This window comes from Leuresthes tenuis, unplaced genomic scaffold, assembly GCF_036924035.1.
Source record: "Leuresthes tenuis unplaced genomic scaffold, fLeuTen1.0.hap1 SCAF_5, whole genome shotgun sequence".
Classification (NCBI taxonomy): domain Eukaryota; kingdom Metazoa; phylum Chordata; class Actinopteri; order Atheriniformes; family Atherinopsidae; genus Leuresthes; species Leuresthes tenuis.
Genome location: NW_027325359.1, coordinates 17,187,608 through 17,200,773, shown reverse-complemented (window position 1 = coordinate 17,200,773; position 13,166 = coordinate 17,187,608). Strand labels below are relative to the sequence as shown.

General features: G+C 43.7%; 2 protein-coding genes across 3 annotated transcripts; both read right to left on the bottom strand.

Moving 5' to 3' along the window:
* Nucleotides 1–772: 772 nt before the first annotated feature.
* ppib (peptidylprolyl isomerase B (cyclophilin B)) lies at nucleotides 773–3,625 on the bottom strand. The gene is made up of 5 exons (XM_072386308.1): nucleotides 3,411–3,625; nucleotides 2,569–2,682; nucleotides 2,347–2,440; nucleotides 1,870–2,054; nucleotides 773–1,207 (listed from the first exon to the last, which is right to left on the bottom strand). Exons 1-5 carry the CDS (start codon nucleotides 3,543–3,545, stop codon nucleotides 1,085–1,087), a joined length of 651 nt encoding a protein of 216 aa, XP_072242409.1. The 5' UTR covers nucleotides 3,546–3,625; the 3' UTR covers nucleotides 773–1,084.
* Nucleotides 3,626–4,347: 722 nt separating this feature from the next.
* On the bottom strand, nucleotides 4,348–10,603 carry adpgk (ADP-dependent glucokinase). Of its 2 annotated transcripts, none has more exons than XM_072386306.1 (8): nucleotides 10,386–10,603; nucleotides 9,063–9,297; nucleotides 7,561–7,786; nucleotides 7,385–7,447; nucleotides 7,166–7,286; nucleotides 6,885–7,081; nucleotides 6,415–6,513; nucleotides 4,348–6,272 (listed from the first exon to the last, which is right to left on the bottom strand). In XM_072386306.1, exons 2-8 carry the CDS (start codon nucleotides 9,278–9,280, stop codon nucleotides 5,697–5,699), a joined length of 1,500 nt encoding a protein of 499 aa, XP_072242407.1. In that variant the 5' UTR covers nucleotides 9,281–9,297; nucleotides 10,386–10,603; the 3' UTR covers nucleotides 4,348–5,696. The 2 variants fall into 2 exon arrangements, with proteins under 2 accessions (XP_072242407.1, XP_072242408.1); XM_072386307.1 differs by having other exon boundaries at nucleotides 4,348–6,269.
* Between the last annotated feature and the right edge of the window lie 2,563 nt (nucleotides 10,604–13,166).

The following is a 13,166-nucleotide window of genomic DNA, read 5'->3' as shown; positions in this document are numbered from 1 at the left end:
GCGATGACTTTTTTTACGAAAAGCGCTTTTGAATACTTTGTCTACGGCAATCCTACCACATTGGTACAAAGACGGTGGATCACAGATATCGCAGCTGTAGAACAAGATAGAAGATGTTACTTTCTCATCAAGGTTAGCCATTCATAAAGGAGGAAATAAAGGAGCTTAAAAGTGAAAGATGCCATCATTGGTTGCTTACTCTCATTCTTCTCATTTATCTAGAAGAACCATGTTGCCGCTACAAGAAACTGTGGGTGGGAACCATCGCATTACTCTCCCAAAGTATGCATCTGTGTTTCCTGTGTTAAAGTGAAATTATCTGAAAAAGCAGAAAAGACGATTCGACCGCTATTCGCTTTTATTTTAGGTGACTGTTTTATATGCCGAATGTTTCGATAGAGCAGGTCAAATCTAAATAAGTAAAACTTGCAAACAGCTACAGATCATGTCAAGGTGATCACTCAAAACTGTCAAGCGTATTTAATTTTTTCCTAAAAGCCTCCTGCTTATAGTAAAGATCTGAGCAAAATTAAAATTCATGCTTCCATCAGTCTCCAGCAGTGTCTGCTTTGTAATTCGACTTATCCTGGAGGAGTCGGACAGGATCAAAATCTATAATAACACAGGAAACCGCATCACTAGTGCTAATAAGATGAATTATCCTACATTAATGGTGCATAAAAGTCACTTTAAAAGAAAACATCTTGCAAATCTAAACAAAAATACGAGGGAGCAGACGCTTACCTGAAAGCATAATAAAATTTACACAGAATTAACAAAACTTGAAACCTTTATTTCAGATTTCTCTCTCTTTTTACAAAATACTCCAACAATGAACAGTTAAGTGCACCTTGGAATGCTCGTTGGTAAATGGACCCAGAGTGATGTCATGATTGCGTTAATGGTCGTCTGTTGCGTTAAGATGGCAGCCACTAATGTCAGATGGCCCACAGCCCCTTCCCCACATGGCAATTAGAGATAAAACAAGGTGGCCAGCACGATTCCTGCAACACCCCCCAACCCCCAGTCCGACTTTTTTTGTTTTTAACCCCCCGTTCCACCGTTTCGCCCTTACAGCAGCGCTCTACTCCTTGGCAACTGCAAATGGCTTCTCCACCTCGATCTTGCCACAGTCGTGGATCACGACATCTTTAAGAGGTTTGTCGCGGCCATCCGTCTTTGTGCTCTCGATCTTCGTCACCACATCCTGGAAGACAAAAAAAAGAAAAGGAAGACGTTAGAATGGTGGTTTAAGCAGAGTGACCAGACGTGCTCGAGCTGCTGGCCCACAGCAGATGGGCCAGTGGAAGTAAAAGCTAAAGAAAAATAAATAAATTTATCTGCCACTTGGGGGCAGCCTCAGAATTATGTGGAACGGTCTGAGCTGTGGGCTCGTCTTGGTCTGCCGTTGTTGGTCCTTTAGCTTTGCTCCGTTGTGGAATAGAGATAACGGTGGACAAATATCTACTTTGTGATGAGGTGAAACCAAGCGCTAAATGATGAAGACTGTCCAGCGCTTTCCATTTGCACTTCCTTCTACTCTAGTTTCCCGTGCTCTGCCCTTTCAGCTAAAGCAAACTTTCAACCAATCAGCATTGATCTACTCTTAGCAACAGCTTTAAGGGCCACAAATGTTTAGGTTTTTAGGAGGCTGCATACAAACCCCAACTACATTGGAAAAGAGTGCTCTGAAATTATTCACTCCACCAGGTATGAGATCAATGCAGGCAGACACCCACGTGCTAAAACAAACGCACCCTAAGGATTATCCAGACATGAGTTTTGTGGTGGGGCTTTGGCCCCAATAAATCGAAAGACTTTCATGTGTAAATTTTGGGAGGATTTTTGAGGAAATACGGCAATACCCACCATGCCCTCAAGAATTTTTCCAAAGACGACGTGCTTGCCGTCCAGCCATGGAGTCTGAACTGTAGTGATGAAGAACTGGGAGCCGTTGGTGTCCTTGCCAGCATTGGCCATGCTGAGCCAGCCAGGGCCGTAGTGCTTCAGCTTGAAGTTCTCATCAGGGAAACGGTCTCCATAGATGCTCTTGCCTTCATGTGAGAAAATGGAAACATTCATTCATTACAATGAAAATCTATACAAGATTACAAATAAGGCCGTTGCACCTTATTTGCATGACCCAACTGCTGCCAAACGTTCATCTTCATTTCATCCGAAATCATTTTCCTAGCCTCGGATAATGACAAGCACTGAGAATCACTCTGGCACCTCGCCGAGCTCAGTTTCTTAGGATGCTGAACTATCCCAACATTTAGAGGGCAGCCCTGATACTATATACAGCCATGTATACATTCTGATGTACAAAGTCAAGTCCCATTTTACCTCCAGTGCCATCTCCTCTGGTGAAGTCACCACCCTGGATCATGAACTGTTTGATGACTCGGTGGAATTTGCTGCCCTTGTAACCGAATCCCTTCTATTCAAGTAGAATAAACAAAAGCACTGTAAACAAAAGCACTGTAAACAAAGCTTGGAAAGGCTGAAATGATAATAGCCAATGGAATCTTTTGTTTTAGAACCAAAAAAGGGCTCTGCATTTCTCACCTCTCCTGTTGCCAGTGCGACAAAGTTGTCCACCGTCTTAGGAACCGTTTTCCCAAACACCCCGATGACAACCCTTCCAACATCTTCATCTCCAATTCTGATGTCAAAGAAGACCTTGAGGGGGAAAAAAAGTTCCAGGTTTATTTGAAGTACTGACTTCAACTTCAAGGTTCCAATCCATTTTTATTGACACTTTTAAATCTGAACAGAGGCGTTGGCCTAACTGCCCATGGATGGAACCTCAATGTCGGGCATTACTCATATCAATAAATCTCAATATGGGGACCATAAGTCAGTTTTGAGCTTCCTTGTGTCCGTAGACGTGGACAAACCTGAAGACACAATAAGGCCTCGCACACACACAAATATCTGATCCCCCAGAGCTGCAGCCAGAGGAGAACTTAGGTTAGATAGAGCGGGACTTAAGCGATAGATTTTGTCCTGCAGTAATGTTCGAGGCTCCAGAGTGTAATTACCGACAGCTGAGTTTATGTCCAGAGGACGGTGTCGGACAGCTAGCTGCACGAATACGATTTAAGGAAGCAAAAAGCATGCCCATCTCATTTTGCGTGATCCTAATTTGATGCAATGCATCTGGTCACACAACTGGAAAGTCAGTCTGTTTGTTTGTTTGGATTCAACCTGAAATGATAACTACGGTATTTAATATTAGCCGCCTGGTGGCTAACGTTAGCTTTGCTTTCTGCAAAGGATGAAGGCCAGCCAGCGTGTGACGTGGCTTACCCAGCTGAAGCTACCGGTTAGCATTAACGTTAGCAGCGAGGAAGAGCTTTGATTTTTTCCCCCCCATCCTGTAACAAGCTAGCTCAGGAGCTACCTACCTTCGCCGTTACTTTGGGGCCTTTCTTCTTCTCGTCCGCAGATGAGCCATTTGGGAAAGCGAGGAAAATCAGAGATCCCACAATGACCGTAACAGCTACAAGGAACTTCATCCTTCTCTCACAGAGTCTAACCATCAACGAGAGGAAAAATTTACAGCCCGGAGACAGCCTGGTAGTTCTGCAAGCTTTATATGGCCCGGGAGGGGGGGGGGGGTAATGTGCGGTATCCGGGGTGGGGACTGAAACCTCCAGGATCCCGGCGGTGTTGTCAGAGGCGGGACTTCCAGGTGGAGCGAAAAAAAACGCACAGGGATGTGATTGGGGCACGTAGTGGAGCCTTTCAGCCAATCACAGGCAGACGCGTACAATGGGTTGAGTGAGCTATCAGTTCTCCAGCGTTATCCCAACGGGTTCCTGTCATGGCATGTCTCTATCAATCAGAGAACGGCTAAAAGCTCACTAGTTATTGAGGAAAACTGTCCGTTTTAGTACTTATCAGACCTAAAATTACTGTTTGTAACTTTTAAACGTTTTTTTTTAAATGTAGTCAATGACAAATATGGTCTTAGAACACAGAACAGTTTATTCCAATTACGGCTAACTATTTCAAATAGGGTAAATTTCATTATTGTCCTTTAAAATTTAAATGAGTCTCCATGAAACAGTGACACAAAACTGTAATACTGTCAAAATATAATGAATTAATTTCAAAATGATCACTAATTACCACTGTACTAACAATTTGTTCTTCATTGCTGACATCCAATAAGCAGCTCCATCTCAATAATACCCCTCAATACACAATTTAATGAGAAAGAACAGAGGAAGTGAAAGAAACTTGTGACAAATATCAAAAACATGAGACACAGACTACTGAATGAGTAAACTTTAACTGATTGTACTTGCAAAAAAAAAAAAAAAAAAGAGGAGGAGGGGGGGGGGGGGGGGGTCGGGGCTAAGGTTACATTCACCTTTGCAGGCACATCTGTTGTTTCTACTAGTGCAAAGAAAAAAAAAAAATCTATTCCGCTGAAACCAAATGCAGTGTGCCTTTTTCCATGTATGTTTGCAGTAAGACTCCATTATTATTGCATGCCTTTAGAGGCTATCTGAGGTATACAAAAGCATTGCCCTGACAGTTTTGGTACTGCCCCTCTAACATGATGCAGGAGTGTCAAAGAAGTTCACAGATAACAAACTACCCACCATGAAGCATTTTTCTTGCCACCTGGTTACACAGACCAGCTCCTAGGATTACAAATCATGTCACATGTCTGAATCTTAACAGAAGCACGTCAACTTAAACCAGGAAGAAAAAAAAACAAACACCCACGTACAGAAATTCTAACACCTTTATATCTGACAACCCATTTAAAATTTGAATCTCTCTAACCTTCTGTTTGTAACAGAGTCTGTACGGTAATTAGCTGGCATCTGATTATACCTTATTCACTTCATAAACAGACACACATTTATTTATAGACTTATAGTTACCATTAATAAGTGTAAGAGTTTATCGTACATCTAAAAAGCCTCTAAACTAAACTAAAAGCATCTTTATAGTGGGAGTGTTTTGGTCAAACGGTGAGGAGACTCAAAAAAAACGTTCAGAATCTCTTTTCTCTCGCAAGTTACAGAAGTCGAGTCATTACACGTAAGTCGGACCCGGAAAATGTTCCGACATCTGGGGTCGGAGGAGTTTTCAAGTTTTCTAGAGGTTCTCTGGAGTCAATGCACCAAAAGTAAATAAAAAAAAACAAAGAACGCCAAGATTATCTGATCTGACACACAGTTTCCAGTTTTTTTTAAACGTACACGTGTCAGACGGTGAGTGGCGCGAAGCTTTGCCTTGGTTTGGCTCTGAAATATGGCTAAAATAGTTATATTTAATATTTCTTCATCTTGTTTTTTTTTACTCAAGGCACAGCATACTAAAGAGATGCAGGTCAAAAAAGAAGAAAAACTCCTTGGAGTGTGTGATGATGGCTTTGAGCTGTGCCCGGCGCATAGAGTGAGGTCTCCTCTGAGCTCAGTGAGATCCAGTTCTGCTCAGTTCTCTGTCTGCTGTCGCGTTAAAGCAAGGACAACAGAGGAGGCTGAGCAGGCTTTTTTGAAACTGTCCCCATTGATCACTTTAACTCGGCAGAGCTCTGGGAATAAGAAACCTGAATCAGGACACAAGGCTCAGAAACCATGACTACAGCACAGCAACCGCTGCTGCGGGTGAGTTTGCCGGCCATTTTCAGTTCTTCTTATCAACATTTCCCAGACAAACGGAGTGTTAGATTAAAGGTAGTCATAAAATGGCTGCCGGGTCTTTAACTCTGTGTAAATTAGGCCCTCTGCAGAGATGGCATCCCCAAGCCCTACTGTCCGAAGAGGCCGTTTGCAGACCAGCACCGGTGTAAAGTGGAAGGTGACGTTTCCACGATGCCACACGGTAACGGGCTCTTCTGGGTTCAGGGACAGCTGCTCTCGTGGCTCAGTGTGAGAGCTGTGAAACTCCAGAGGGGCCTTGAGCTCCACTTTAACGGGGTCAACCGTCTGGAGGCCGCAGGCCTGACTGCTGGCCACCCGTGCTCCAGCCATCACTGCCGCCGCCTGGTTCCCCCAGTACCCGTCCACTGTGGCCAGGATGTGGTAGGCCAGCGTGTGGAAATGAATGCGGGTAAGATCGGCCTCGGACGACACGTCACTGCGGCCATGATGCTCCAGGATCCAGAGGAGGATGTCACTGACCCGACCCACCTCTGGGATGCCTTTCCAGGCAGTCAGAGCTGAATGAGGCCCCTCCGCCGCCTGTGAGAGGAAGAGCAGCTCCTGCTCGTTCAGCCCAATGGAGCTGACAATGGGCATGACCTGCTAACAGGAAGCAGGAAGAAAAAAAGAAAAAAAAAAAAACTTTAATTAAATATACCGAACTCATTAGGGATCTCTGGAATTTGAGCACATTCATCTTTTCCCTGTGAAAGAATTCATCATCGCTCCTGTTTTCCATTTGTACCTCCTGCATGATGCTGTTCATGAAGTCTTTGTCGGTCATGCTTGCCAGCTCCAGGTGGATGGGAATGTCTTTCGGAATGTCGGCTATGGCTGCCACGGCCTGGAAACAGGAAGTTAAGAGCGCAAAATGATACAACTCAGAATGTATTAAATAATAATAAAGCATGCTTTGTGATGAATTACCCAAAATCTATACAGTGTTACACTGTTCTAGCCTGGCAGTCTGCATCTCAACAACCTTCTCACGCCTGACTGATGGCGAGCAGCTGTAAAGTCATCAGGAGAGCTGCTCGCTCTCTACCTGCCACCCTCTACACTGAAGCCAGCCATACTTTTGATTTCCATATGAACTAGGAGGATGGGTCACCTTAAAGTAGACGATATGTGTTAGACTTCCAGTAGTATGGTGGCTGCACACTTCTAAGCTTTACTGATGAACACAAACAGGTTAAGAAGCTCTTAGGCCCTGACCTCTTTCAGTCGCTCCTCCCACAGCCCTCTGCCCTGACCATCCATCATGTGGAGCCCCGACAGGACGACCAACTCAGGCTGGAACTCCTCCAGGCTCGCCACAAAGGTCTCCAGTGAGCTCATCTCCCCATTGGACACATCGTGAGAGAAGATGAAGCGGTTAGCTTGAGGCGCCAGCGTTGAGCCCCAGCGTTCACCTGAAGACAGAAGAGGAGCTCGGTCAGTTTGACTCAAGTGCTCCGGATCCTGTGGACGCTCCAGCGTCATCTTCTTTTTTTTACCTGCTTTATACTCCAGAATGAGGTGAAACTCATCCGTCTCCTGCAGAGATTCCGGGGGGACGAGAATCTGCTCATCCAGCATCTCGTGAAGTTTAGGACCAACTGGCCCACATAACAAAACCTGTGACACAAAAAAAACCCGCCATTTTCATAGTCTCCAAATGCATCCTCCTGTAATGTGTAAGAGTTTATGACAGAAGCAGAAATATGCCGGTGTACCATCAGGTCAGGGTAGGTGGCCATCTTCTGACTAATGAGGGCAGCGTTTCCTCCCACATACAACTGGAAAGAGACAAAAGTCTAATTAATTGGGAAGGAGATCACTGGAATAAAGGCTGAATCCAACAATAAGAAGCTGTCCTCTTGGGAGGTCCGAGTGACGGAGGTGGCCTTGCCTTTGCACCGGGGTACTCAGCTGCTGCGCGGGCGATCCTCTGAAAGACCTCCTTGTCGCTGAAGAAACGCTCAGCAGCCGCTCCACGCTCCATGTAATGGATGAAGGCTTCCTTCAAGTCCTCTTTGGAGTGCAGCACTTCGTGATCCCGGCCGGTGCCGGGATCCACAGCCTGAGCCTGCAGCAGCCCCACTCCGGACACGACCACGTCGACACAGGCATTGACCCTTCATGAGAGAATTACAAGCTGCACTTCACTGTGAACCACTTCATCATCATCATGTTCTGGCTTTAGGCAAAAAAAAAAAAAATCCTCCTGAGTAAACAGCCACATTCTTGTTGATGACCTGAGATAGAATCTAAGTGTCAAACCCATCTGTGTCTTAAAAGCAGGGCTTTGTGAAGGCAAATCCTTTAAAGTTTCATAATCTCTGATCCTTCTGTGTCCTAAAGCCTTTCAACTTTAGTCAAATACACTCGTTTTTTTCTTTTGGTGTAGATTCAGAAAACATTTCTTACTTATTCATCTTGCCAACATACGACTATTTCAGTCTCCTGTTGAGGCATTTTTCCTTCACTTCTTTCTCATGTAGGCTGTCCCTCTGCATCAGCCAATCATCCTCTGCCACCTGAAAACCCTGACTCAGATTGTTGGCCAAAAGCAAACTGAAGCCGTAAACTTGGTATAGACCGTAATCCTGAAACATCCCATAGTTAAGCTGCTATAGGCTTAGACTGCTGGGGGACCTCATCTGTCACACCTTTCCTCACTTTGCTCTCTTTTACCCCCTGTTTAATTTCACAATTGATTTTATGTACATGTGACATTATTGTGGTTATTAACGTATGTTTCCCTGTTCCAACAGATATCCTTTGAATGGTGTTATGGTGTTTTTCCCCCCTCTTTTCCCTCTTTTCTGTCTTCCTAAACCCCAGCTGGTCGAGGCGGATGGCCACCCTTCCTGAGTCTGGTTCTGCCAGAGGTTTCTTCCTGTTAAAAGGGAGCCGTTCCTTTCCACAGTCGCCACAGGCACGCTCAGGATGGGAGATTGGACTGAAGACAAGTTTCGGTGCAATCTGTTGGTTTCCTTAGCTAGGATATTAATTTTTTGAATTGGCTCTATATGAATTAATTGGATTATGATTACAATGAATTGAATTCCAATTGGCTTGAATTGGACTATATTACTTAAGTGCCTTGAGATGACAATTGTTGTAATCTGGCGCTATATAAATAAAATTGAATTGAATTGAATTGAATTGAAAGCAATATAATTCACTGGGCCACCTCCTTCTTGCACTGAGGCATCTGAGCTGACTCACGCAAACACATTCCTTCTCACTGGAGGAGCTGGCTGCAGCCTCTCTGCGTGTGAACAGCAGAGCTGCAGGAAAACTGATGCAGCAATAAACATCGACTCCAGGCCACAGTACTGCAACTGAAATAACTAAAAAGCACCCACATTTTGGCAGTATCTGTAACAGCTCCACTCTGTAACTCACCCCACTGCCACTTTGCTCCACTGCCGGGTTGGTAAGGTTATCAGAGCCTCCCAGGCGGAAGAGATCGCCTGCTCAAGGCTCTTTGGGTTCTGAGATGACGTCTGGAAGTTTGGCAGGCCGACGTACTGCAGGATCTGCTCGGAAAGGTCCGGTCTGCTGTTGCAGAAATAGCCAACAGCTATTGCCAGCAAGACCGCCGCCGAAGCCTTCCTCCACATGATGCTCCCACGTACCCCTGCAACAAAGGAGTCAGTCTTCTTTTCATATCTGCCGTTACGGTTCAGAACCAACCGATTCATGTTGCTGCCGTTATCTGAAAGACTAAATATAACCAACTTCAAGCAATGAGGAACATCTACCCACCCTGCAGCTAATCAAAAACACAAGATATCGGTTATCTCAACATGGTAAATCAAAAATAGACAAAACAAAACCATATTAGTGTCAAAGTCATATTAAAAACTCAAATTATAACCAATGTTAACAGCAACAAAAGCAATGTCTGAATTCACTACAGTCATACCCCTGATGATTCATCAACAAACCAACTGAAAAATGATCAGATTTTCAGAGTTGCTCCAGTGTCTTCCCATGAATAATTCATAAGGCTGCGTCTAGATTTTGTGTTGTAAACTGACACCGATTACAGGCCAATTATCCATTGATTTCTCATTACCAAAAAGCATTAATGACATTAACAGCTACATGCAGCCCAAACGGTGCACACAGCCAAGTTGGCATATCGGTCAAATAACTAAAGAGGAGGACGGAACATGGTCACCTGAGAAATAAATTAGCTATTTGAAATAAATTAGAGAGGTTCATGCCGTTGCAGGATTGTCATATTTACACCACTTACTGATTATCTCCCTGCAGATGTTGATTCAAGTTGCATTCAACTCCAGTGATAAACTCGACACTTGAACGTCGGAACAGGTGTGTATGTACTCTATGTGCTCCCTTACACTTCAAAAGTGAATTATGACAGCCATAAGGAGAGTGATTTTGCCATTTAAGCTGCAGCTATGTCCTGAAGATTATGGGATAGTATACACGGCTTAAGTTACTGCTAACGTGGACACATTGAATTTGTTAGCTAACACGCTAGCAACTGCACGCAGGGTGTATCTTTGACTGGAGTTTAGGAAAGAGACTCGGACAGCGGCAAGTAGCTTTAGCCAGCCCGGCTTAGCAAGCGATCCAATTTGGGGAGAAACCTGGCTGCCAAACACTTGCTCTGCAGTCCTCCTCTCTGCCTGGAAACAAATTCTGATAAAGGGGAAGTCGCCCAAGCTTTAAGAGTTGTTCGTTAGCGGCACGTACCGGTAATGTGCAGGCTTCGGGTTTGTTAGCCGAGAAGAAGATACCGTTTCTTTGTGAATGACAGAAAGAGCATTTAGTTGGTTGAATACCGCCGTGGAGAGACAGTTAGCTGAAGAGGTGACAGTTTGCACAAGTCATTGAAGACGAATTGATTGGGAAAGACAGGGGCAGCTCAAGACCGCCAGAGCTCATCTGCGGCTTCCGTCCACCGCCCCGCGCATGCGCCACTTCAGAACATAGTTGCCAAGTCCGCTCATTATAAGCGACTTTGGACTTGTTTTTCTGTGAGGTCGCTTGTAAATCTCGCCAGTCCCTGGATGCTTGGTTTTGGGCTTGTTTTCTAAAGTGTAGTCGCTTATTTGGGATTGCTTTGCTGCCTCTCCCACCTCTCCAGTCTCCACAACAACGGAACACATGAGCGCGACAACACGATAGTTTGTCCTTTTCCATGACCCAAACACACCCCCTTTTCCTTCTAACCGCCCACACTCACATTCTCATGCAGATCAATGACTGAAGGAGTCAGAGATAGTAACGACGAGCAGGGGAAAAGTGGGGAAAAATGGAAAGAAGTATAGTAAAGATTGGGAGAAAGAGAAAGACTGGAAAAACATGAAATTTTCAAGTTACATTAATACACAATATATATAAAATGAATGTGGGCTTAATGTTTCGGCTGTCAGCTTTGAGACATCCAGACTGGAGGAAAAGTTCAGGAATTAGGGCCGTTTCATATGCAGAACCACCCTTTATCAGGTGCCTAAATGTAGTTGAGCAGGTGTTGTCCATGTTTAACAACTAATTAGCCAGATAAATATATATGAAGTCTGTGGAAAAGACAGACAAAGCACTTACAAGTGACACGAAGGCCTTGTGTCTCTCAGTATTCACTGCGAGTCTCACTGCATTCACTTGTATTCATTTTCTCGATAACTCTTTGCTGTAAAAAGTTTTTTCCAAGACTCTCTGTAGTTAGTTTTCAGGTATTTTGTAGTTTTTTTTTCACTTGTTTTGCATCGCTGTGTCATTAGGCATGTTTTTAGCACCAAGAAGTCTTCAGTCACTTTAAAGGTTCTGGATCCTTGAACCCATGGATCTATGCCCTTTCAGTAATTCTTTCTTGTGCCTTGTATCTTTTGGAAAAATAAGAGCGCCTCCTGGTGAGCAACTCCCAAACCTTTAAAAAACATACATGTGATCTAAACCGGACATTTGCATAATGCAAACTGGCTCCTGGCCTTAAAGCGTTGTAATCCAGAGTAGCTACTTAACTTAAGCTTTCTTGTGCAATCTCTAAGCTGTTCATTGACTGTATTAGTGCACGGACGAAGCAAATTAAAAATTCTGCTAACCGATAGCTTTCTGTTTTAAAGCAGGGCTGCAGGGCCTTGTCATAACATATCAGAAGAGCCTTTATTATTTTTCCATATCCAAGTACCTCACAGGAACCATACATTTAGTTTGTAAAAGAGCTGAGGATAAATAATTAGAATGACTAAAAATAGGTCTCTGAAGCTAACGCTACTCACATGGTTTCATCTCTTCTGCCCCCATAAACCAGAGTAACAGAGCTCACCTGATCACTCACATTTGTTTTAAAAGGCAAACGTCCCTTATGGAAGCGGACCGGAGTCTCTGATATTTCTGGGGCTTTCTGCCAACTCTCTGTGCCTTATAGGTCGCCTCATTTGAAATGCTGACGAAAAGTTTAGAAAAAGACACACATTGTATTCGGTGGTTTGCCTCTGTGTAGAAAGTCCTCTATAAGCCCCCCGATAGCCGCCAATAACAACAACACAGCAGCAAGGAGCTAACAGTGCAATAGTATGCGTTCATTCATTCATTCGTCTTAAAGTTTTGGTGAAATAAAGACAGATAATGCCTTATTTAGAGGCTGCATCGTCTAAGCCCCGTTCACTCTGTTATATGGATCTCAAAGGAATCTAAATATCTTCCGGAGGACACCGACTTTCACCAAACTGTTCTCGGTGAGTAGATAAACATATTTCATGCCAGAAATAAAGTCTAGGTTTAAAAATACCAGAGTTCCCCTTTAATGTGATCATCCTGATTTCAACCTACAAGAGCTGCCACTAACGACTTCCGTATACTTTATACTTTATCTATAAGTTACAGTTTACGTTAGTTGTTTACTTGACTGAGTTTGTTTAGGGGCTACTGGTTATCAGATGTACAGAAGCCATTTGTGGCAGCTCTTGTAGGTTGAAATTAATTATCACAAGAAAACGATATTTGTTATATCGAGATAACGAAATAAGTCGGGTTATTTTTCCCACAACTTTGAAATAATAAATTGCTATCACAAGATAACAGTGCATACATTTTTTTTTTAAATCCATGGCTGTTCTTGGCTTCCGTACACAGGTTCAGTTCATGGGCTGTTATGGGCCTCCTTCAACCTGCAGTGAGGGTTTAAGTTCTTTAAATAACTGTGTCTCAGAGTTAAACTCTATTGAGTTTGTCATAGTGGGGGATCTAAACCATGACTGGTTGTCATCAGCTTCAGATGGCTTGAAATCTATCGGCGATTCATTAAATCTAAGCCAAAAACTAGATAGCCCAACCCGCCCTAACATTAAATACCCTTCAAGATCTTCACTTCTTGATGTTATAATAACAAATGCCCCAAAAACTAAACCACAAATCTTACTTAAAAGAGATTCTAATTATTTTCATGAGCAGGCCAGAGCACAAAAAAAAACAAAAAAAAAACTGAGGCTATAGGATCATTTTTCATCAGCTCCGCATCAAATGTACCCC